The sequence below is a fragment of the Phyllobates terribilis genome, unplaced genomic scaffold (genome assembly GCF_046119375.1).
Source record: "Phyllobates terribilis strain yellow unplaced genomic scaffold, ASM4611937v1 Scaffold_1__5_contigs__length_1240528914, whole genome shotgun sequence".
Taxonomy (NCBI): Eukaryota; Metazoa; Chordata; class Amphibia; order Anura; family Dendrobatidae; genus Phyllobates; species Phyllobates terribilis.
Window position 1 is genome coordinate 1,057,190,563 of NW_027362761.1, and position 25,732 is coordinate 1,057,216,294.

Here is a 25,732-nt window from a genome sequence, read left to right on the forward strand (position 1 = left end):
CGATAGTGTTGCATAACCATTCAGTTTTAGTTACCGCTTATTCTACCTGGAGCCGTTGCTACAATGAGCTGTATGTAGACTTCCTGCATGTTTTGTTGGAGAGGTCAAAATCTGAGAGCAGAAAATCAGATTTTCTTCATCTAAAAGCTGGGAGGGTTTGATTGACTGAAATAGGAGAAGTCTGTTTTAATCCTCTGAGAGCAATTAGCTAAGAAAACAATTACTTCTACATTCCTGTAGTGTACTGCAAGACGTGCTCTGAACTCCTCTCGCACTGCACAAATCTCTGGATTAACCAGTGAACTGGTTATTGACTTTTTGGCATTTTCATATTTTGCATATTTTTCTAATGTACTTCTTGATGATTACCACTCCGGGAGAACTGACCTGTAAAGATCAGGTTTGTTGAGGACATGAGGGCTATCTTGATGTGCCAGCAGATGGTTTTACTGGGGAAATTCTTCTGGAGCTATTGAATTGTGAGGGTTTCATTTTAACACTTGTCGTACTGTGATATCTGATTAAAAATTAACCTAATGTAACACTGACTTGGGGGTCAAGTGTGTCTAAGGATTGCCGTCTTCTGTGGTGCTGACTGGCATATAAAGGACCTTCACTCTAATTTATACTGTACATTAGGTCCCAAACTTGATGCCACCAATTTTCTTAAATATGTTGATGGCAAAAGAAGTACATCAGAGCACAAAATAAATCCTCTGCCATCTGACCACTAACTATAACCTATAGAGCTCCAAAGTGTAATGGGCTCTGAGCCTACTGCTCAGCATCTCCAAGACATATATATATATATATATATATATATATATATATATATATATATATATATATATATATATATATATATATATATTCCTTACCATTTCTGGTATGGAACATGTCTTTGAAGTGCTGGACTCCATCCTAGTAACTTCAATACATCTTAGAGCCTGTTCTTTCCCAGACTGGAAGACTTTCCTTAAAGGCTTACACATATATTTAAAGAGCTCTCTCAGATACAGGTGCATCTCACTAAATTAGAATATCATCAAAAAGTTAATTTATTTCAGATCTTCAATACAAAAAGTGAAACATATATTATATAGAGTAAGTACAAACAGAGTGATCTATTTCAGGTGTGTGTTTGTTAATGTTGATGATTATGGCTTACAGCCAATGAAAACAAAAAAATCATTATCTCAGTAAATTAGAATAATTAACAAAAAACACCTGCAAAGGCTTCCTAAGTGTTTAAAAAGGTCCCTTAGTCTGTTTCAGTAGGCTCCACAATAATGGGTAAGACTGCTGACTTGACAGATGTCCAGAAGGCAGTCATTGGCACACTCCACAAGGCGCCAGAGTCTGGAGGAAGCATGGAGAGGCATACAATCCAAGCTACTTGAGGACTAGTGTGAAGTTTCCACAACCAGTGATGGTTTGCAGAACCATGTCATCTGCTGGTGTAGGTCCACTGTGTTTTATCAAGACCAAAGTCAGCGCAGCCGTCTCAGGAAATTTGAGAGCACTTCATGCTTTCCTCTGCCGACAAGCTTTTTGGAGATGGAAATGTCATTCTCCAGCAGGACTTGGCACCTGTCCACACTGCCAAAAGTACCAATACCTGGTTTAATAACCGTATCATTGTGATAGATTGGCCAGCAAACTCGCCTGACCTTAACCCCATAGAGAATCTATGGGGTATTGTCAAGAGGAAGATGAGAGACACCAGACCCAACAATGCAGACGAGCTGAAGGCTGCTATCAAAGCAACCTGGGCTTCCATAACACCTCAGCAGTGCCACAGGCTGATCGCCTCTATGCCACGCCGCATTGATGCAGTAATTGATGCAAAAGGAGCCTTACCAAGTATTGAGTGCATTTACTGAACATACATTTCAGTAGGCCAACATTTCGGATTTTAAAATCATTTTTTAAGCTGTTATAAAGTATTCTAATTTACTGAGATAATGACTTTTGTGTTTTCATTGGCTGTAAGCCATAATCATCAACATTAACAAAAATAAACACTTGAAATAAATCACTCTGTAATGACTCTATATAAGGAGTTTCACTTTTTGTATTGAAGAACTGAAATTAACTTTTCGATGATATTCTAATTTAGTGAGATGCACCTGTATCTCTTGGCTCAGGCTTATTAGGCCGCTGAGACCATGTATGTGGAGCCATCTCTACTCCATGATTTGATTCTCTTCCCGATTGTCCACAAGCCACAGCACAAGAAAAGACTATTTAACACAAGATATCCCAAGCATTACATTTATCACACTTTGTGACAAAACCCATCACCTCAGTAGCTGTCATGCTAGCTTTTGAAGAAAATTTTAAGGAATCTGAAGGAGATGACCTCTAGCTTGTGAAAAAGCAGTCATGTTATGAGCCCTCTTCACTTTTGACTGGCTGATAATGCAAGTCAAATTTTGAGTTACTTGACTGCAATGTGATCAGCCGCTTCTAGTTTACTGATGACTGCAGATTGACTAGGTCCGTTCATGTAACTTTCGAGTGAATAGCTGTACCAGATACAGAGGCGTAGACATTAGCATGACTGTATCAGGTACTGGTGATGGTCGGTATAACTGTGGGACATGCTGGTCCGCTTTATAATTTAAGAAGACTTTGCACTTGAATGTACATAGTAAAATATATTCACGTTTGTCCACATCTACATTGTTTCCATACAGCTGTGCCATATCAATACTTTGAGGCAACAGACAAACACAATGGGAATCAGAGCATGAAGTATTCTTTCGTTCACCCCAGTATCCCTTAAAGGGTTTGTATAATTAGAAGATTAACGATTGTCTAAATCTTCTAAAAAAGAGTTCAGAAGTCTCATATTAATCGCAGACAGGATAGACTATGACCGGTATTGCCTCTTTACACAGCCGATGACACAGGATCCTCTATTCGCAATGAGTGCTATCACAGTTCTCCTCTCCTTTCACAACCACCTTTGCAATACAACGAACACAAAAATTTGATTTGAACAATAGGTCATGTTCAGATACTGGCCCAAAGCTTAAAAGGAATGTAATATTGAGAGAATATTCATTTTATTTTCTTTTGGTAGGGGCTTAAGGAGGGCAGTCTCCTTTTAACAATAGTCTCTATATAAAAGGTTGAGAACCTTGAATTCTTCTTGAAGCTGCTAGTTCAATTGTTCTTTGTTGTATAAATTCATCTATCTTAGATCGTCTTCCAAGAATGTGGTTATCCTTCCATTATCTGAAAGAATGTGCGGTTTTTCTCTTGCAGGGACGAGCACGGTACGATCTCATGACAAGGGCACCGTTTATACCCTTGACAGTTAGATGTGGGAGTGTTGTGTCTGAATAGCTTTGAAAGTGTAATATGTTTGTTTTTCATTACACATTGTATTCCCTAAATTACCGCGCATGGTGCTAGTTGCTCTGGGTTTTTGTCTAAGTTGCAGATGACATAAGCGGCTCATTACTATGCACACGACCACACACCATGCTGCCGATTCAGTAAACTATTTTTGCCGAAAATCTGTTTTAAAACCATTTGAAATTCACCTTGTAGTTGCACAGACGTTTAGCGACTTAAAGCACTTTTTTTCTAGTCTGTCAGCTTCGTCAACTTATTGAAATGTGGGGAGAGTTTTGCAAAACAAGGTGGTGGCCAAACATGGTCCACAGATTCATCAAAATGTACACGAGGAAAGTGGCACAAGTTACGGCAAATGTACTGAAGTCTCTGGAGTACATGTCTTGTGGTAGCGCACAGTAGCTGAAAGATGCCCTAAATACATTAGGAGGTGCACTACTTAAAGGGATGTTCTAAAGTTTGATAGTTAGCCCCTAATCATGGGATAGGGGATAATTTTCTCATCGCCATTGCCCCCATTGATCCCCAGATGTGGGGCTGTAAAGAGCCCAGGTTCAATGGAGCGGAGGGTGACCATGTGCACTGCCTCCTCTATTCATCTAAATAGGAGTACCGAAGATCAGCCAAGGGCTGCGCTCAAATCTCTAGCGTACCTATTAAGAATGAATGCAGTGGTAGAGCACATGATCGACCTCTGCTGCATTCAGCCAGGGAACTTCCGACCCCTGTTTCTCAAACTCATATGGGCCCATGGTAGTTGGAACCCCAGCTATCGAAAGCTTATCCCCTATTCCGTTAGGGGATAATGTTTAAACTTGAGAACACCCTTTAATGAGCTTGCCACATCTTCCTCCAGCTCACTCTTCCTCAAGACCAGTGTACAGAACGCCAGTCTTGATTAATCTGAGCCCATGAGTTTAGAACAATGTCCTTCCTAGTTAACAAATTACTTGTCTAATGCACCTTCAATTAGTTAGAAGAATTGTCCCACATCCATCACCTATCCACAAGTGATGGGGACTCCCTTGTTTGAATGGTGTACATGCATTAACTTCTAAAAAGGGACTTGGGGCCTTTATTTTAGACCCCCTAGTGATCATACATTTATGGTCTATTAATTTTTTTTAGTGGGGACCACCCCTTTAAATAGAACCCATGTATACAATGCACAAATTTATGATATTACAATAGTCTCAACTTCAAATGTGTTAAGAATTTCTGTAAAATCCTTTGTGACTGATAGTGACTATAACTAAATCTCCATTGCAACATCCAATATCACAAGGTACTTGGCTTCAAGATCATGAATTGGTCAAATATTGCATTGTGTGGCTAAATCCTATGTATTAATATTCTATGTAACGCCACCTTCGTGCCTCTTGGGCCACAGCCCCACTATCAGTATTCGGTCAGTATTTTTTCTCAGGAGTGGGAGCCAAAGCCAGGAGTGGGTGATAAATGCAGAATTGGTGACTTGTTTCTATTATACCTTTTCTCTGATTGTTCCTCACCTGGTTTTGGCTCTCACTCCTGAGGAAAAATACTGATAGTTGGGCCGTGGCCTTAACATGAAAAACTGATTTTCAGTGATGGCAATAGACAAATGCCAGTTTATTTTTCATAGGCACAGGTGCCACGAGGGTTCAGCGCTGCTATAAATGGTCGCACTTGTAAAATGTCTTATCGCTCTGTTTGATGTAACATTAGTTGCTGAGATCTGTTATCTGCCACTTGACATTTTTGAAAATATTCTCACAAGTCCTTTAACCAAAGCACAGGCAGCCAGAAGTTGTTACTATTTGTTTTAAAGTGAAATGCCATCTTTGTGTTTTACCTAATCATTACGGTAAATCTTTGAACCATGATTACATGTGAACTGTACTTTAAGCAAAGTGTCACTAGTATGGAAAATGTAAGAAAGTTTGTAATAAATCTTTTCAGAGAAATCTGCTAATTTCTCCACTTATAAACCAGTTTTCCTCTCCCCCCTGCCTCCTGAACTTATTCATTCTGGGTGAAAAAATAACATCTGAAGTCAGCTATTTTTTTAAGCTAGTTTGACTGCCACCTCACTCACGGTGGGGAAAATAAGTATTTGATACACTGCTGATTTTCCTACAAAGAATGGAGGGGTCTGTAATTTTTATCGTAGGTATGCTTCAACTGTGAGAGACAGAATCTAGAAATAAAAACCAGAAAATCATTGTATGATTTTTACATACTGTAATTAATTTACATTTTATTGCATGAAATAAGTATTTTATCACCTACCAACCAGCAAGAATTCTGGCTCTCACAGACCTGTTGTTTTTTTTTTTTTTATCTAAGAAGTCCTCCTACTCTGCACTCATTACCTGTATTAATTGCAACTGTTTGAACTCGTTACCTGTATAAAAGACACCTGTCCACACACTCAGTCACACTCCAACCTCTCTCCCAAAAACAGAGTTGTCCAAGGACACCAGGGACAAAATTATAGACCTAGTCTAGGCTGGGATGGGCTACAGGACAATAGGCAAGCAGCTTGGTGAGAAGGCAACAACTGTTGGCACAATTATTAGAAAATGGAAGTAACACAAGATGACTGTAAGGCTGCGTGCCCACGTAGCGTTTTTCAAGCGTTTATGCTGCGGAATTTCCGCAGCGGAAACGCTTGTGAAACGCATGGTAATCCACACCCCATGGTCCCCAAGGGGATTCAGCATGTTCTATGCACATGCTGCGGATTTTTCCGCAGTGTTTATGCTGCGTGCAAAAATCCGCAGCATGTTCATTAATTTTGCGGAAGCGCAGCGGAATGGCCGCCATTGACTTGCATTGAGACGCATAGAATCCGCATCTGTACATTTGTACAAGCGGATTTTATGCGCCTCTATGTGCGGATGGTACCCAGTTCTGGAGGAGAGGAGACTCTCATCCAGACCTGGGTACCATTGGGTACCATTGTACCTGTAAAAAAAGAATAAAATAACAAAGTTTATACTCGCCTTTCCGAAGGCTCTCTCTGCATGCCGGCAGCGCTGAAGGACCTTTGGTGACGTCAGTCATGTGACCGCAGGCCCTTCACCGCTCTGTCTCGCGATATGCCGGCAGCCAGGAACCAGCGAGGAAGCAGCACTGCAGCCACGCCGGGGCCTCGGGGGTGAGTATAGCTTTTTTTTTATTTTTACGGTCACACTATATAAATCCATGCCGTTTGCATGGATTTATACAGTGTGACCTAGTTGTCAAGCACTTTCCAAGTGATGCTATCGCCTGGAAAGCGCTTGTCAATCTGCATGCGGAAACGCATGTGAATCCGCATGTATTCCGCATGTATTCTGCAGGAAAAACGCATGCACAATCTGCATGCGTTTTTTCTGCCAGGGAGATGCAGAAATGCTGCAGAAATTTTCTGCTTCATTTCTGCGTCGTGGGCACACAGCCTTAGTCTTCCTCATTCTGGGGCTCCATGCAAGATCTCGCCTTGTGGGGTAAAGATCATTCTGAGAGAAGTCAGGAATCAGGCCAGAACTACACAGGAGACGGGAGGACCTGGTCAATGACATGAAGAGAGCTGGGACCACAGTCTCAAACATTACCATTAGTAACACACTATGCCGTCATGGATTAAAATCCTGCAGGGCACGCAAGGTCCCATTGCTCACGCTAGCACATGTCCAGGCCCATTTGAAGTTTGCTAATGACCATCTGGATGATCCAGAGGAGGCATGGGAGAGGGTCATGTGGTCAGATGAGACCAAAATAGAACTTTTTGGTATGAACTCCACTCACCATGTTTGGAGGAAGAAGGTGGAGTATAATCCCAAGAACACCATCCCAACCGTGAAGCATGATGGGGGAAACCTCATACTTTGGGATGCTTTTTTGCAAAGGGGACAGAACGACTGCATTGAAGGGGAGGATGGATGGGGTCATGTATTGCGAGATTTTGACCAACAACCTCCTTCCCTCAGTAAGGGCATTGAAGATGATTCATGCCTGGGTCTTACAGCATGACAATGACCTGAAACAAACAGCCAGGGCAACTATGGAGTGGCTCCATAAGAAGCATTTCAATTTCCTGGTGTGGCCTAGCCAGTCTCCAGACCTGAACCCAATAGAAAATCTTTGGAGGGAGCTGAAACTGAACATTGCCCAGCGACAGCCCCGAAACCTGAACGATCTGGAGAAGATCTGTATGGAGGAGTGGGCCAAAGTCCCTGCTGCAGTGTCTGCAAACTTGGTCAAGAACTACAGGAAACGTCTGACCTCTGTAATTGCAAACAAAGGTTTCTGTACCAAATATTAAGTTTTGTGTTTCTGTTGTATCAAATACTTATTTCATGCAATAAAATTAATTATGTAAAAGTCATACAATGTGATTTTCTGGTTTTTCTTTTTAGATTCTGTATCTCACAGTTGCAGTGTGTCTACGATAAGAATTACAGACCTCTCCATTCTATGTAGGTGGGAAAACTCGGCAGTATATCCAGTAATGATTTTCACTGTCTGGATGCATAGGCCATTTATACTCTGTGGAGAGGGGAATTTCTTTACCTCACCAAAGAACTAGATTCACAGATACACAGCTCTGTACTGCTATACAATTTCATCTAGGTTTCTGTGTGTGCTGAAGAGGAAGAAGAGGAAAAAAAAAAAAAAAAAAAGCAGGAATCCCTCCATCTTCTGTGCTGTGTATGGGAAACATAACAGTTGGTCTGAGCTCTTTAAAGGGGTTTTCCCACAAACGAAAGTTCATTTTATAAATTGTCTGTGTCTGATTGTGTACGGAACATACCACATCTCCTGGGCAGGGGAGGAAGCAAAAGACAATACATTTATTACATCAGGGGATCACAGAGGATTAATTTTGTGAGGTAAAATATTGTTTAAAAAACAGGCAGTGAAATGTTTTACCTCACAGAAAGCAGCAGCTGTGATCCCCTGATGTAATGTCTGTATTGTCTCTTGCTTCCTCCCCTGCCCAGGAGATGTGGTATGTTCCATACATGGTCAGACACAGACAATTTATAAAATGAACTTTCATTCGTGGGAAACCCCTTTAAGTCGATGGAAAATGAAAGAAGCCCCCATGAATATTTTTTTTCTCTCCAGATATCTGTGTATGTAGTCTACTGTCAGGGTATTAAAGAAGTTGTCCAGTACTTTATATTACCCCCCCAGTGTATCCCCCCCGGGGCCCCTAAGGATTTTTGTAAATACCTCATGTTGCTGTTTCTGCCTGTGAGTGGCGCTATCACTGGCCGCTCACAGGCATCACGTGACCCCGTGCTGATGTCACGACAAGTGAGGTGAGGTGTGACTCAGTGCTGGGGTCCCTGCGGGGGCTGCTGGGTTGTGGGTGGGGTTACCCCCCGCGTCACACCCAGTATCCACCGTGCGCTTTCCCAATGAATGGGGAGAGGCAGAGCGCGCGGTGGATGCCGGGTGTGACGCGGGGGGAAGGGGGGGTAACCCCGCCCACAGCCTGGCATCCACCGTGGAATGTAGAAGACAGAGACCCCCGGCTGCTGCCAGCACTTGTCGTGACGTCAGCGGATGTCAGAGCCGGCTGCAGCGGGGGTCACGTGATGCCTGTGAGCGGCCAGTGACGTGTTTCTATTATTCTTTGTCCTCTGATTGTTCCACTCCTGGTTTTGGCTTACAAATACTGATGGAAAATACTGACCAAATGCTGAAGGTGGGGACGTGGCCTCATAATGCAAGTCTATGAAGCCTCCTTTGGACTCTCCATTGGCTCACATTGTAAAAGCCACTTCTGGGTCTCTCTGAGCGCAGTGTGACTCGGGGACTTCACTGACAGGAGGAGCGGAACGGTGCTGGATCCCAGACAAGACTGAGGCAGGGGAGTTTATTAACATACTACACGAAATACACATATTTGGGGGAAATGAAAGTTAATTGGAGGGCATCTTTGAGTGAGCCAGCAGACCTCGCTATTCTATGACTTTTAGCCTACATTTTCACTAAAGATGGTGTAATTCCTCTTGTGCACACAGGAGAGCTTATTCTGGAAAGACACGATCTTATTGGAGTTTTCAGATTATTAATAAAGGATAACTGTAATTAGTTTAGGAAAACTTTGCTGCCTCCTATTAGAGGCTGTACCGCTCTTTTCCATACGATGTGTCCCATTCAATTAAATGATGTGGATCTGCAGTGCCACACAACTCGTGGAGATATTTCTGTAAGAAAGTGACCACATTTTTTTAAAAATCTACCTTTTTTTTTTTTTTTTACTCACAAGTTAGGAAATACAATAACTCGTACATATACTCTAAGTGTTTAGAACTTTTCATGAATGGCTTATTTGTCACTGAGCACAATGTAAAAAATGTATATTGTGTTTTCGCAGCCATTTTCTACAAGGATAACCACTCCAAGCAAGAATTTACCTAAGGAGCTGTTGTCATGTCTGAAGAGTACAACCGCCCAAGTCACCACGGCCAAAGCAAGACTCCACTCCACCGAGCTAAGACGAGGAAGTCTTACGAGAAACGTGGTCAGAGTGTCATCTCCTCCCAGGGGAAACCAGCAGCCAAATGGTGTTAAGAGCCTTGGTGAGTTTTGATTATGGTCATTTATTTAGTAATTTGCAGTGGGCTCTTAGTTTGTCTGCCCAATATAACTGTTCAAACCAAGCAGAGGCGTTCTGTGCACCCTTGGTGTGGCTGAGCAGTGCCCTTTCCTTTTTTCCTACCTACTTCTTTTTCTTCTGTCTTTATCCATGGACGACAGTTAAGGCTTTACAGGAGCCAGAGAGATGGAAAACAAGTAGATGGGGAGGTGCAATGAACTGCCTGGCCCCGGCAATGGTGCACAGAATGCATGTGCTTAGTTTGAACAGTCATTTTGTGTTGACAGACTCCCTTTAAGATTTGAGGCTAATTTAACTCTGCTTTTACAGTGTGTTGGTAAGAGTTCCCCAATGGAAACCTCTGATGTATAGGTTAATTGGATGCCACTAAATCACTCATAAGCTCATTACATATATGTTGAAAAGATGCCTGTGACTAATGCTGGACAGTGGCATCCATCACTGATAGACAATTATCAAGAATCAAACATTTATTGCATATTATTCAGTATTTCTCTATATACAGCATATATTGAATAATGATGTGTGTGTGTGTATATATATATATATATATATATATATATATATATATATATATATATATATATATATATATATATATATATATATATATATATATATATATATATATATATATATATATATAATTTATATTTATTATGATACCTGTGTGAAATGTCCGACTTCCAGAACTATGGATGTGCCTCACAAATTTCTAGATTGTCAGACCAACATGTCAATTCCTGAGAGCTACAGATTCCATGCTGTTTAAATGTAATTTAGACCATTCTTTAGGTAAGAGCATTAAAGTAGCTGCTCACCGAAAAGAACATAAAATTTAAAATAAAAAAATCACAGAAAAAAAAAAAAGCTAAGGAATTTACAAACACAAAGACACAATATTAATGCACTAGCAGGATCAGCAGACCCCATGATAAAGGCGGAGGCAGCACAGGTGCAACATACCGATGAAACCACCACTCGCACACCTACCATTCATTGAGGGGATGGGGCTCTAGTATTGTAAATGCCCATGCATAAAGCTTGTGTAGGGCGCCAGTCACGCAATTAAGTCCAGTGCACAGTGTCGGACTTGCAGCCTTTTAGTGAGGCCCATAATAAGTGCACCCCACCAGGATAGACACCCCAATTTCCCTAGGGGCCTGGCTGTACCCTGCAAAAGATGAAAAATGTGGTATAAAATACATGTAGTATCGGTCGATATTTTGACCAAAATATGCAAGCTCGCAACTCGCGTCAATGATCCTCATTGTTCTCAAGTCCATACACTATAATTCAAAGCAAATCGCCGAAGAGAAAAGAAAATAATAAAAAATAAAAAACCTCACAGAAAAAAGCTGCCGTGTTTACCAAGACATGACATTAATGCACTGCAGGATGCAGCAGACAACCATGATGAAGGCTGAGGCAGCACACATGCGACGTAGTGATGAAACCACCACTCACTCCTACCATTCATGGTGAGGGCAGTCGCCTAGTATTATAAAAGCACCCGGTTAAGGCTTGTATAGGGCGCCAGTCACACAGGTACGTGTGGTGCACCGTGCCTGACTTACAGCCCATTAGTGACTGCATCCTGCAGTGCATTAATAGTCCGGTGCTGGTAAATACGTCCGCTTTTTTTATATGATGATCAAGTAGCTGCATGGAAATCGTATATAAAGTGTAGATGTACAGAATACATATTTATAATAAACACTTGTACTCCTTTTTATAAAATTTCCTTGCAAATATGCACGTATGTATAAGCTTAAATATATACACATATGCACATACTGCAAGAAGCTCAACGAGCTAATTATGTATCGCCTTTGATGCTAGGTGGTCAGTGCTTGTCTTTGTTTTCCTGCATCGATGACCTGTAGTCGATCCAAATGACCATTGCAGCCAGCTGCAGTCCTCAACTATGACCTACTGTATGTGCTAGACTCACTGGTGAGGCCAGTGATTGGCTGCAGTGGTCATGTGGCTGTACAGGAAAATAGACAGATGGGCATCACTAGAGCATCAGATAATATAATGGAGGAGTGGTTATTTTGCTTTTTATTTTACACCATTTCCTATATCTATTAGAACTTCTTAACATTTTGGCTAACTTTTCTGATGATTTTTGCAGTTGCCTTATGCCCTTCACTTTCTCCATTATGTGTTTGGTTCTGTAATGTCTTGGTATACTACGTGAACAGACATGTTGAATGATGGAACAACATTTTTATATGTTTGATTATTTCAGTTGATTTAGGGAGAGGTGCCAGACAGATGCCTCAGACGTTGGCGTTTTGAGATATTAGTAATGGGTGTTCAGTGCTTATGTAACCAGAAAAGTTAAGGCTTGTTCATCTATAGCACGGCAGGTCACATAGGAATTGTGTGTATCCTAAATTATATCTGACACTGGCTAAAAACGGGCGTAATGTAGTACTGAAAATGCTCAAGTCATACTGGACAATGGTTTTTGAACTAAAATAAAATGTTAGTTCAGAAAAAATCAGATTCCCCATTAGATTTTTGTAGGGGGGTTTTCATTTTTTAGGGCGTACCCGCTAATTGTTAACCAGTGGGAAAGTCCACAAAAATGGACTTTGGGACCATTGTGGCTGCGTAGCTAAAGGAGCTTTACGCTAAACGTCATGCGTATATAATCCATCCTCATGGTTTGAGCTTTGTATCAAGGTCATCACTAATTTAGATATTGTTTGATCCTGGAGATAGTACAGTTCTCTAATGGCATATTGTGTGTACTTTAAGCTTCTTCTATGATACATGAGTTCCCCCTCCATAATTCTGATTTACAATCCATATTAATCTAGCATATAATATTTTAATGGTTTATTCTCTTCTTCAGGAGTCCTCTCTGGAAGCTTTACTATCGTTCTATTTTCTAATTCTCCAGAATAGACACTTTACGGAGTTTGTCCACAGATATAGTCTACATTATTTACCTTAAATGTGAAGGTTCTAATTACATTGCCTAATGCACTGAAATAGAAGAGTAAAAAAGCATAACCTGTGAATAAACAGATGTCGTAAAGGGGTTTTCCACTTCTTAGACAAACCCTTCTGAATCAATCCCTGCCCCCTTTCCCAGTAAAATAACTGTCACTCCCCTCCAGTGCTGATCCAGCGGTGTCTGCACTTGCTCTCCCGGGGCTCGCGTGACATCGTCATGCGATCCTTGCGGCCAATCAGCGCTGGCTTCACTCTCACCTCCTACGGACATAATTGCCATCCGGAGGAAGCCAGAGCTGCGGCTACTCATGGTTTTCAGATGTCTTGAATTGACTGAATGAGAGGAGAGCAATTTTAGCACAGATTGCCCTTTAGTGATTGTGTGACATGACAGTGTGACACAAGCTCTGGGAAAGCCAGTGCCGTAACGGCAGAGGTGAGTATAACTCGTAGAGATTCAGAAGGGGTTGTTAAATAGCGGACAACCCTTTAAAGAGAATGTGTCATACCTATTGTTTAAATCAGGTTTTGTGTTGCTTGTATTTTTTTGCATATCAGGATCTGTATTGGAAATTTTTCAATTTTCAGGCAGGACACTGGGACTTTTTTGGACTCGTACTTATTGTTACTTAAGAAGAGTTAACAGACGCTTTCTTAACGGCAGCAGGATAACACGGACATCTCTATACACAGCTGATAACACAGAATCCGTCGAATAAAATTATTTTTGCACAGCACAATTAGATGCTTCAATACAAAAGACAGGGTTGAGGTCTGACTATTGTGGCTATGTACATGTGTTGTTTCCTCAAACTGGAAGTTAAAGTTAAAAAAAAAAAAAAAACTGCAGTGGCCATTGTGAAAATGGCAAGATTTTTTTTTTTTTTTAATGCAGATTGATAGTGGGGAAAAAAACACACCTAACCAATAAAATGTCTAAAATACTTTTTAACACATAAACCTGATTTATAAAATAGATCATTTTCTGATGACAATTTTCCTTTTTAAGAAGGTTCAATTCTGTAGCTTTTAAACAAAAAAAAAAACAACAAAAAAAATAACATAGTAGCCATTCTTCCCTTCTGTATAACTGTTCTGTTCATTAGATTATAGCCTTTCTCATAATTTTAGATCTAAGATCCGATCAGGCCTCTGGATGTTCACCCATTGGCCCTTCTTCCATTTTGTCCAGATATAACAGACTACTCTCTATAGTATATAGCTATATACAGCAGAATATGAGCTATACATATTCTGGTTCTTGGTTTACAATAACGTGTAAGAGAAAGGTAAAACTCCTTCTCTCTTGCTTCATAGTTCAACCACAATTGAGTACTTTTGACCCAGTCTTTTTTTTTTTTAAATCAAATAAATTTTTATTAATTATATTAACACATACAGTAAATTCAAAGGCATTTATGTTTTCAGTGTTATAAACACAGAACACAAACAATCCAACAATCCCCTCCTCCCCCCACCTCTTTCCGACAGCACCCCTTCCCCTACCCTGTATATAGGAGAAAAGAAATGTTTCAAGCAATAAAGAAGATTTCTCTTATTCGACTCTAATAGAAAAGACCCGATGGTGTCTTATTTGAATATTAAACTATGCAATATTCTATTCATTTGGAAAGTGTTTATATTATATATTATCCTTGGATCCCAAATTTTCCCAAATGTTCCCAGCTTCCCTCTTTTTTCATATATTCCCTTTTCTATTTGTATAATAAATTCCATTTGTCTGAGGAATTCTAATTCAGAGGGGGGATCGTTTCTGATCCACTTTCTTGCAGTAACTTTCCTGGCACAATAGAGCAATCTAGCGATGGCTATTTTAATATTTTTATCAACAGGTATTTCCTCGACATAACCGAGTAGACCTGTAACAGGGTTTCCTGGGACCTCACATCTATACGCGGCTTCAATTTCAGCAAGAAGACCAGACCAGAATCTCAATAATCTAGGGCACTCCCTCATCATGTGGTATATGCCCGCTTCTTCTCCTCCACATCTGGGGCATTCCGAGTTATCTTTCAGCCCCATTTTATACATAATTAAAGGAGACATATAAACTCTATGAATTACAAAAATGTGTGACAGTCTAGCAGGTTCACTCAACGAAAGTTTAGGTATATATTCCAATATATTTTCCCAAGTGTCATCCCCTATGATTCCTACTTCTTTTTCCCAATTAGTTTTGAATTTTATTGGATATCCCAACAGAAAGGTATGCATTAAGTCCTTATACGTGCCAGAGATTACTCCCCTAGTGGAACCCTCTTGGCACATCTCCTCCATAACTAGGTCCGTTTACACTACTATGCGTTTTCCAATTTTTTTTTGTGTCTAGATTGCATGAGCAATCTGTCTATGATGGTACTATTCTGAACTCGGTAGCAAGAATTCTTTCTGTAACTGTGTAAAGGACTTAACATTTTCCCCCTCCATTATTTGAAACATATAATTAATTCCATTATCTATCCATGTTCTTATGATGCCAATCTTTTGCATCTCAGGGAGGTTTTAGTTATTCCAAATAGGGGTAAATTTAGTCAATCCTTTCACTCCCCTCACACTTTTTATCCTGTTCCAGATTTTATATATTAGGTCCATTGTAGGCATTATGCCTCCCAGCCTATCTATGTCTCCTCCCTCCACTCCCTCAAGTATTGGCCTTCCTCCGATGGAGTGTTCCAGAATCCTTTTGGTAGATCCACCAAATCCCAAATATGACCATCCTTTAAAATGTTGGCTCTGCGCTGCTAGATAATAGATTTCCGGGTTTGGTAACGCCAGACCGCCCTCTTCCTTAGGTCGTTGGAGAGTTTCTAGCTTTATTCTTGCCTGCTTCTTCCCCCACACCAGGGCTCTAGTTATTACATCCAGGGATCTAAATCTCTTTTTAGATATCCAAATAGGGGCATTATGCAGGATATATAATAATTTGGGCATCGAGATCATTTTAAAGAGATTTATTCTCCCTACCACCGTTAAATGTAATTTATTCCATACATCTATTTTAGTTTTAAATTTCTGAAGTAATGGCAATAAATTGGTATTAAGATAATCTGTATTCCCAAATATTTAACCCCTTTAGAGCCCATGCCGTATTAGTACGCACATTTGCGTACCCCCGGTTCAGTGAGGGCTGCTGCGCTGAGCCCTCACTGAACCGAGCACATGTCAGCTGATTCTTACAGCTGACATGTGCCCGCAACAGCCGCGGGTGGAATCGCGATCCACCCGCGGCTGTTAACCTGTTAAATGCCGCTGTCAATCTCCGACAGCGGCATTTAACGCGCGCTTCCGGGTTGCGCGTCATAAGCCCCGCCCACCGGCGACCCCGTCACGTGATCGCGGGTCACCGATGGGCGTGCATGACAACCCAGGGTCTGCAGCAGATGCCTGTGGTTGTCATGATCTCGTCGCTATGAGCGCCACCTAGTGGTCGGCGCTCATAGCACAGGACCACTTCTGCTATATGCAGGGGATCTGCTGATCCCCTGTATGTAGCAGAGACGATCAGACAACTGCTGCTTCTAGTCTCCTATGGAGACTATTGAAGCATGCAGTAAGTGAAAAAAAAATGTTTTTAAAAATATAAAAAAAAAAAAAATATATATAAAAGTTTAAATCACCCCCCTTTCGCCCCATTCAAAATAAAATATAAAAAAAAAAACCCACATAGACATATTTGGTATCGCCGCGTTCAGAATCGCCCCATCTATCAATATAAAAAAAGAATTAATCCGATCGGTAAACGGCGTAACGAGAAAAAAATTCTAAACGCCAGAATTACGTTTTTTCAGCAGCAGAATGGAAGGAAGGGAGACAGACATTACTAGTGGGTAGGCGGAGCCCACACAGGATAGAACACCTCAGATTACAAAAAAGTGTTGACCGGCCCCTCCAGCTTGGGCTCCTCCTACTCCAGCTCTCCAGTCTAAAATTTGAGGTCGCAGAGGATAGTCGCTGCTGGAGCAGCTCCTCAGAAATTTTTTTTATTTTTATCGGACAGAGACTTGGACCCCCCGTGGTCTAGAGGTCTCAGGGGTCTCAGCGCTGCTGGACCCCCACCCCTCCCCTGGCGGATCTGCATACCCTTTATGGTGGTCCCTGCAGAACCCTGCCGGCCCCGGGGGATGAGGGACGCTTCCCGGAGGAGACGCAAACCGCGCCATTGGGGTCCCTGCGCGCTCCGTCCTGGGGGGAAGCTAAGGGCCACAGCGCCACAAATCCCTGGGGGTCCCTGTGGCGCTCAGCTGGGTGAGTACTCCGCATTTGTAAATGTGCTTGAGTGCTTCAGCGGCGGCCGCTGTTACATGTACCGTTGGTGACTGTGTGTTTTTCGTCCGCAGGTGGATCCCTGCAGGACATGTGAAGCGGGGCAGGAGCGGAGAGCGGAGGAGTCGCGCGCCTTTTTGAATGCCGGCGGGGGGCGTGGCTTCGCGCCTTCCTGGTCTTTTTGCGGGCAGGTAGCGCTCTGAGCGCGCGTTTTCTCCTGTCCCTCCCCTTCCGGCTTCTCTCTTCACTGCACGGTGGCCATTTCTGACGGCCTCCTCCGGCTTCTCACTCTCCTCTCCTCCCGTCAGAACCGAAGGAACGCTGCACCGCGGCCAGCTGGGTGAGTCGCTTCTGCCTGTCAGGGCAGAAGCTTAACCTCCTCACCCCCACAGGGCACCTTTCTGCGGCACAATTAGGTGGCAGACTGCGCTGCCCTGCAGCTGCTACCTCATATAGAGGTTTTTTTGTCTGGGACTCGCACACCTCTTTCATTTAGCAGAGGTTGTGGGGAGTCTGCTGCATTAACCCCCTGGTAGGCGGTTAATCCTTAATTGGGGGACAGCTGGGGTAGCTCTCCCTGTAAGAGCCTTAACCCTTCAGCGTTCGTTTCTTTCCTTTTAGAAGCCACACTGTCCTAGTTACTGACAGGCTTAAGCCTGCTATATACTGTGTGAGGGCATGTCGGATCAGGGTCCAGGAGGCGCGGTCCGTCTCCCAGGTCCGCTACAGGATCAGTCTCGCGTATCTGACTCGCAGGAGTCCTCGACGGCGTCAAGCGCAGCGCAGGTCGGGGGACTCAGTGATGTTAAAATGGAGGCTCTCACTCGTTCTATTGATAGCCTGTCTGACCTTCTAGGTCATTGGGTGTCAGCTAGATCCCAACTGTCTTCTCATGGCAGGAAGCGCCACAGGCCGGTACTGTCCTCCCCGCGCAGCGACTCGGAGATCTCTGATATGGAGGGTTCCCCTTCAAGCTCTGCTGGGGAGATGTCCGATTTGGATAAAGAGGATCGGCAGGGGCGCTCTGCCTCTCTTTTGGGCCGTGTGGATGCTTTTATTGGAGCTATGAGGGAGGCGTTACAGTTACCGGAGGAGGTAGCTAGACGCCCTGGTAAGTCGGCCCGGCTTTTTCAGGAGTCGCATAGGTCGCGGTCAACGTTACCATCTCTGGATGAACTTGATGGGGCGGTGGAGAAGGAACGCCTGTGTCCAGATAAGCGTTTTCAGGGGACACGGTTTTTTGAGGCACTGTATCCGTGTTCTACGGAGTCGATTGCTAATTGGATTCCTTCTCCTGAAGTGGATGTCCCTTTATCCCAGCTTAGCAAATCTTCATTGCTTCCTGTTAAAGGGAAGGCGAGTCTGCAGGATCCGCTGGACAGAAAAACGGAGATGGCGGCTAAATCCATCTACGAGGCCGCGGGTCATGGATTCAGAGCAGCTTTAGGAGCCATGTGTGCTGGTGAAGCTTCCCTGAGGTGGTTGGACTGCCTACGGACGGCGTGGCAAGATGGATCCCCTCTATCCGAGGTAGAAGGGCTTTTCAAGTTGTTGGAAGAGGCAGCGCGATATGGCAGAGATGCAGTTCTGGATACTACGTCACTGCTGTCCAGGGCGCAATCCTCGGCTGTCAGTCAGAAGAGCACTGTGGCTTAAGCAGTGGACCGGAGACGCGGTTTCCAAGCAAGGTTTGCTGTGTTTAGCTTACAAGGGTGGTCAGCTGTTTGGGTCTGACCTCACGGAACTGATTGCGAAGGCCAAGGCAAAAGAAACGGCTTTACCGCAGCGTAGAGCTGTGGCTTCTGCGTCTGGCAAGTCTAGTGCCGGTAGTAGTCGGCGGCCCTTTCGGCCCAGGGGACTGTTCGGTCAGCCCTCTTGGGGATCGGGTCGTCCCTCGTTTTCGGGAAAAAAGATCTCTCAGAAATCCCGCACTCCCTGGAAACAGAACTTCCGTCAAGACAAACGGGAAGCTGACAAAAAGCCCGCTAAGGTTGACTGACGCCAGGGTTTCACTCGAGGGTCCTCGAGTCGGGGGTCGCCTGCTCCAGTTCAAGTCGACTTGGGCGTCCCACGTTTCAGACGCCTGGGTGACGCGGGTTGTGTCGGCAGGCTATTTCATAGAATTTCTTTCTCGACCCCCGGACAGATTTTGTCAATCTCGCATTCCGTCAGAGCCCGAGCTAGCTACCGCTCTACGGCGGGAGGTCGATTCCCTAATGCAGAATGGTGTGGTGGTGCCGGTTCCGCCGGAGGATTGGGGAAGGGGGTTTTACTCCAACCTCTTTGTGGTCCCCAAAAAGGAGGACAAATTTCGCCCCATTCTGGATCTCAAAAAATTGAATCTGCATGTCCGGACCGGAAATTCGCATGGAGTCGCTTCGCTCCGTTGTGGCGGCTCTGTTGCAGAACAATTTTTTAGTGTCAATCGACATTCGCGACGGGTTGGCATCAGCAACCAGAGTTTTTACAAAAATTCTGGCGCCTCTCATGGCGATCCTTCGAAGGCAGGGGGTGACAATTCTTCCCTACCTAGACAACCTTTTGATTGTGGCGTCCACAGAGGAGGAGGCGGTGATGGCTCGCAATCTATCCCTTCAGCTCCTGGAGGACTTCGGATGGCTAGTCAATTGGAAGAAGTCATCTCTGGAACCGTCGCAGTCAATCCTGTTTTTGGGGATGCACTTCGACACGGTACGGGCAGTGGTGTCCTTGCCTCCGGACAAGCAAGCAAGTCTTCGTCAACATGTACAGGTTATGAAGTCTTCGACAGCAATGTCCCTTCGAAGGTGTATGCGCCTTCTGGGTTTGATGGTGGCGTCAATGGAAGCGGTCCCGTTTGCTCAATTTCATTCCAGGGGTCTCCAAATGCTCATTCTGACCCGTTGGGATCGATCGCAGGCTTCGCTGGATCGCAGTGTCATCATCTCCCACAGGGTGCGAGAGTCTCTAGGATGGTGGTTACATCCAGAAACGTTATCCCAGGGGAAGTCCTTCCTCCTTCCGCGGTGGTCGGTCATAACCACCGATGCCAGTCTGACGGGCTGGGGGGGGGTCTGGAACGATCTCTGGGTTCAGGGAGTATGGTCGTCAGAAGAGTCTGTCCTGCCGATCAACCTCCTGGAGTTGAGGGCAATTTTCCTTTGCCTCCAACATTGGACGGTCCCTTTAAGCGGTCTGCCAGTCCGAGTGCAGACAGACAACGCGACGGCGGCCGCGTATATCAACCATCAAGGTGGGACGAGGAGCTCCAGGCTCATGATGGAGGTCTCTCGGATCATGGTATGGGCCGAAGCCAGGGTTCCAGCCATCTCCGCGATTCACATCCCAGGAGTCCAGAATATCACGGCGGACTTCCTCAGTCGCGAGAAGGTGGATCCCGGAGAATGGAGTCTTCATCCGGAAGTTTTTGCACTACTGTGCTCCCGTTGGGGAACTCCCCAAGTGGATTTGATGGCATCCAGGTTCAACGCCAGGTTACCGACGTTCATGTCCAGGTACAAGGACCCGGAGGCTGTGGCGGTGGATGCTCTAGTGGCTCCGTGGGACCAATTCGAGCTAATCTATGTGTTTCCGCCGATATCCTTACTTCCTCTGGTGTTACGTCGGATCAAACTGGAGAGAGTCTCGGCTATGTTGGTGGCCCCAGATTGGCCAAGGAGGACGTGGTTCTCAACGCTGGTGTCTCTTCTGGCAGTGCCTCCGCTTCCACTTCCACTTCGCCCGGACCTGTTAACCCAAGGGCCCATTCGTCATCCGGACCTGAAGTCTCTGCGTTTGATGGCGTGGCTCTTGAGACCGAAATCTTGACCCGTCAAGGATTTTCAGCCAAAGTCATTGCCACTCTGCGAGCGGCCAGAGGTCCTGCTGCCACTAGGATTTATCACAAGACTTGGGAAGCCTTCTTCTCGTGGTGTTCCGGTTCTTCAAGGAACCCGAGGATTTTTTCCATTCCCAATTTGTTGGCCTTTTTGCAGTATGGGCTGGACAAGGGTTTGGCAGTTAGCACCCTGAAGGGTCAGGTTTCCGCTCTATCCTTGCTGTTTCGGAAGGCTATCACCTCGCGTAGGGACGTACGTTCCTTTTTTCGCGGGGTAATCCGTCAATTTCCTCTGCGGAAGGCACTTGTGACTCCTTGGCGGCTCAATCTTGTCTTGGAGGCTCTTCAACATGGGCCTTTTGAGCCTATGGACTCTGTTAGCCTTTCATTGCTTTCCTGGAAGGTTGCCTTCCTGGTGGCGGTCACCTCTTTGAGAAGGGTTTCTGAGTTGGCGGCTCTTTCTTGCTCGCCTCCTTTTCTGGAGTTTCACCCGGATCGTGTAGTGCTTCGCACACGGGGCGACTTTCTACCTAAGGTGGTGTCACAATTTCATGTTAACCAGGATATTGTGTTGCCCTCGCTCTGTCCAGAGCCGAGGAATGCGAAGGAACGGGCCTTGCACACTTTGGATTTGGTGCGGGCGTTAAAGTTCTATTTGTCTATTACTCAAGGTTTTCGGAAGTCGGACTCACTTTTTGTGATTCCAGCTGGTCGTCGTCGTGGTCAACGAGCTTCCAAGGACACTATAGCTCGATGGATTCGGTCGGCCATTTTAGAAGCTTACCGATTTAAGGGCGAGCCTTGCCCAATTAAGATTCGAGCACACTCCACGAGAGCTGTGGGTTCATCGTGGGCTTTTCATCAAGGGGCCTCGGCAGCTCAACTCTGCCGGGCGGCTACCTGGCGCTCCGTCCACACTTTTACAAAGTTTTATAAGGTGGACGTCCGTGCTTCCGCGGATGCGGCCTTAGGACGTAGGGTCCTGCAGGCGGCTGTAGTTTATCTCCTTAACTTGTGTTTAGCGCTGGTTGCGCATTTATCTAAGTTGTTGGGAATCTGCCTTTGTTGTTTTTTCCCACCCTTAATTTTTGGACTGCTTTGGGACGTCCCACTAGTAATGTCTGTGTCTCCCTTCCTTCCATTCTGCTGCTGAAAGACGGATTTTGGTAAGAACTTACCTGTAAAATCCTTTTCAGCGAAGGAAGGAAGGGAGACACAGCTCCCTCCCATGGCAGAAGTGTGTTGTTGTGTTTTCAGATGCGGCGTGACCCTTCTCTGATGGCGGTTATCTGGGCTGGGGTCGGCGCTCTAAGGCTCTGTTCCAGCATTGCCAGCTCATCGCAGTGGTCAGGTCCAGTGAGTAGTACCTGGGACTGTGTGTTTTTTTCTGTTATATGCATAACCTGTCTTCTTGCTTTTTTCTAAGTTTTTCAGAAGGGGTTGTGTTGCTCCGCTGGTGTTAATTGCTCTTCCTTAGCTTGTGTACGGACTGGAGAGCTGGAGTAGGAGGAGCCCAAGCTGGAGGGGCCGGTCAACACTTTTTTGTAATCTGAGGTGTTCTATCCTGTGTGGGCTCCGCCTACCCACTAGTAATGTCTGTGTCTCCCTTCCTTCCTTCGCTGAAAAGGATTTTACAGGTAAGTTCTTACCAAAATCCGTCTTTGGTCGCCGCAAAATTGCAATAAAATGCAATAACGGGCGATCAAAACATCGGATCTACCCCAAAATGTTATCAATAAAAACGTCAGCCCGGCGCGCAAAATATAAGCCCTCACCCGGCCCCAGATCCCGAAAAATGGAGACGCTACAGGTCTCGGAAAATGGCGCTATTTTTTTTTTTTTTTTAGTTTTTTTTTTTTACCAAATTTTGGATTTTTTTTCACCACTTAAATATAAAAGAACCTATACATGTTTGGTGTCTACGAACTCGTAATGACCTGGAGAATAAGAATGGCAGGTCAGTTTTAGCATTCAGTGAACGTGGTAAAAAAAATAAATAAAAAAACAACTGTGGTTTTGCAGTTTTTTTGCAATTTTACCGCACTTGGAATTTTTTTCCCGTACACGATATGGTAAAACTAGTAATGGCATTGAAAAGTACAACTTGTCCCGCAAAAAATAAGCCCTCACATGGCCATATTGTCCAAAAAATAAAGACGCTATGGCTCTGGGAACAAGGGGAGCAAAAAACGAAAAAGCAAAAACGACAAAACCCAAGGTTGCGAAGGGGTTAAACTCTTTTTTGCACTGTAGTCTATCGACCTCTTTCCCTTTATTTGTGATCTCAGCATCTTGATCCACCTTAAATAGAACTGATTTGGACCAGTTAATCTTCAACCCCGATATCGTCCCGAAACTTTCGATTGTCCGCATGGCATGGCTCAGCGATTTATCTGAGTCGCCCAGAAATAATAGTAGATCATCTGCATAGAGAGCAACTTTTTCCTCCAATATTCCATATTTAAATCCCTGGATCTCTTTTGTTTCCCTAATTGCAGCCAAAGGCTCAATTGCCATGGCAAAAAGAAGCGGCGACAACGGGCAGCCCTGTCTGGTTCCTCTACCCAGCTGAAACGAAGAGGATATAGCTCCATTTATCCTTATATTGGCAATAGGATGTGAATAAAGTAGTTGCACCCATTTAATAAATTTAGGTCCAAAATCAAATTTTTGCATAACTGCCCATAAATAGTTCCATTGTACGCTGTCAAATGCCTTTTGGGCATCCAGTGAAGTGATTATTCTACGGCCTGGGTTATCGGTTTTAAGTTGTAGATTAAGATATAATCTTCTAATATTGACCGCAGTGGATCTATTGGGCATGAAGCCCGACTGATCCGGGTGAATTAATGTGGAGACTACCTTAGTTAACCTATTAGCTAGTACTTTGGCCAGTATTTTAACATCAGCCGTCAGTAACGAGATTGGTCTGTATGATACAGGCGTTTTAGGGTCTTTCCCCTCCTTAGGGATCACCACTATCACCGCCTCCCTCATGGATTCAGGTAACATTCCCACTTTGTTTGACTCTTCAAATACTTTCAACAATTTAGGCAACAGGAGTTAAGCAAATTGGTTGTATACTTCTCACTAGCCATGCCACGCATAGCGATCTCCATTTCCTCAACCGTAATGGGAGAGTCCAGCCTGTCTCTATATTCTGAACTTAATTTAGGAAGTATAATTGGACTAACAAAGTTGTCTATTTCCTCAGAAGTCCCCATCCCCTCCGAAGAATAACGTTTTTTATTTGACCCAGTCTTTGATGTACCACACCAAGCAGGCCAAATTATACTGCTTAATGTTGGAACCAGTCCTTTTCTATTCTGCATTTTTAGGCTGGTCTTTTTTTTTTTTTATTTTTTTTTTTTTATGACATTAAATCTTGTTCTTATCAGAAAAAAAAAATCTGTTTTCTATGCTATACACTGGTAATATCAATTATGATTCTTAGGCCTCATTCAGAGGTCCCTGAAACGCGTCTGAGCTCTATCCGTGACTTTCACAGGACATCTACCCATTAAAGTTATGTCAATTTTGTTTTCATTTTTTTTGTGTGGGCCTTATGTCCCAAAAAAAAAATCACAGAAAAATGTCCACGGCTAAAAATTACTCATACATGTCTATGGGTGCGTGAAGATCTCTGACCGCACACTGATGGCATCTGTTTACTGTCCATGATTAACATTGTAATATATGAGACACTTGGAATTTTATATTACTGATGAAACACCATTTAAACAGTGATCCAAAACATTGACTAATGTTGTTGCATTTTTACGTACAATAAAAATTGATGTCTGAATGAAACCTTAGTGACAGATGGAAGTTGTATCTCCAATTAGGGACCTGCATTAAAAAAAAAACAACAACTTAAATCCCGATTCATCACAGCTTTTATTCTAGAAAACTGGCATAAAAAGCTTTGAAACATTGTCAGAACTGGGAAAAAGTGGCCTAGAGTTGTACAAAAATGTTACAAAGTGGGTGCAGCTGGGGCGTCTTCTAAATACCAAGGTAACGTAAATCACGTGTTTGACATCCTTGTCACTGTACATGCGCCTAGGAAATGTATTCACAAAAAGAACGCAAGTAAATATTACAGAATGTTTTGTCTATTCAGCCAATAATAATGATTGAGGCATCACTTAAAAGGCTACAGATGCCCCTTACCTAGAGGCAAAAAGAGGTTGTTAGGTTTCAAGTTGCAATTTCCATTCCTTTACTCATAATTCATTCTCAACCTCTTCTTACTTTCAGAATTTTCTCATGTGTTTGTGTTCCTCTCAGTAATACATAACAGATGTCTCCGGTTCATTGAGACTTGACTTTTACAGCAGTCTGAACAGTAAGATCCTCCAAATTCATCAAGTGGCTTATCTTTTAGCTGCCGTTCACCACCGCAAGAAATGTACGTCCGTCAGGGACTAGTGTGTGTTTGTCATAATTTATCCACTTTTGTGATGTTAATTATGATGAATTTGCCAGATGCACTTGGCCATGCTCGCTATTCAAAGCTCCACCCACTTACCGAAAAGTTGGCAGAGCTGTCCGGGACTGGTGTTAAAACTCTTGGGTCTCGAGTTCTGTGCAACTATGGTTCGCACAAAAAACTTTGTACCATTTGAATGAGTTATACACCAGAATTCTAGCAAAAATTGCTTGATTGAGCCTTAGGTTTCAAGTATGCTTAT

At 43.7% G+C, this 25,732-nt stretch overlaps 1 protein-coding gene across 5 annotated transcripts in view; it reads left to right on the top strand.

The window, feature by feature from the left end:
* The window catches only part of MTUS1 (microtubule associated scaffold protein 1), a 227,430-nt gene that overhangs the window by 72,207 nt on the left and 129,491 nt on the right, over positions 1-25,732 (top strand). For all 5 annotated transcript variants that reach the window (XM_073645396.1, XM_073645394.1, XM_073645393.1 and 2 more), the window contains exon 3: positions 9,725-9,929. In XM_073645396.1, coding sequence (XP_073501497.1) covers positions 9,725-9,929 — 205 coding nt within the window. The remainder of the gene's footprint in view (positions 1-9,724; positions 9,930-25,732) is intronic.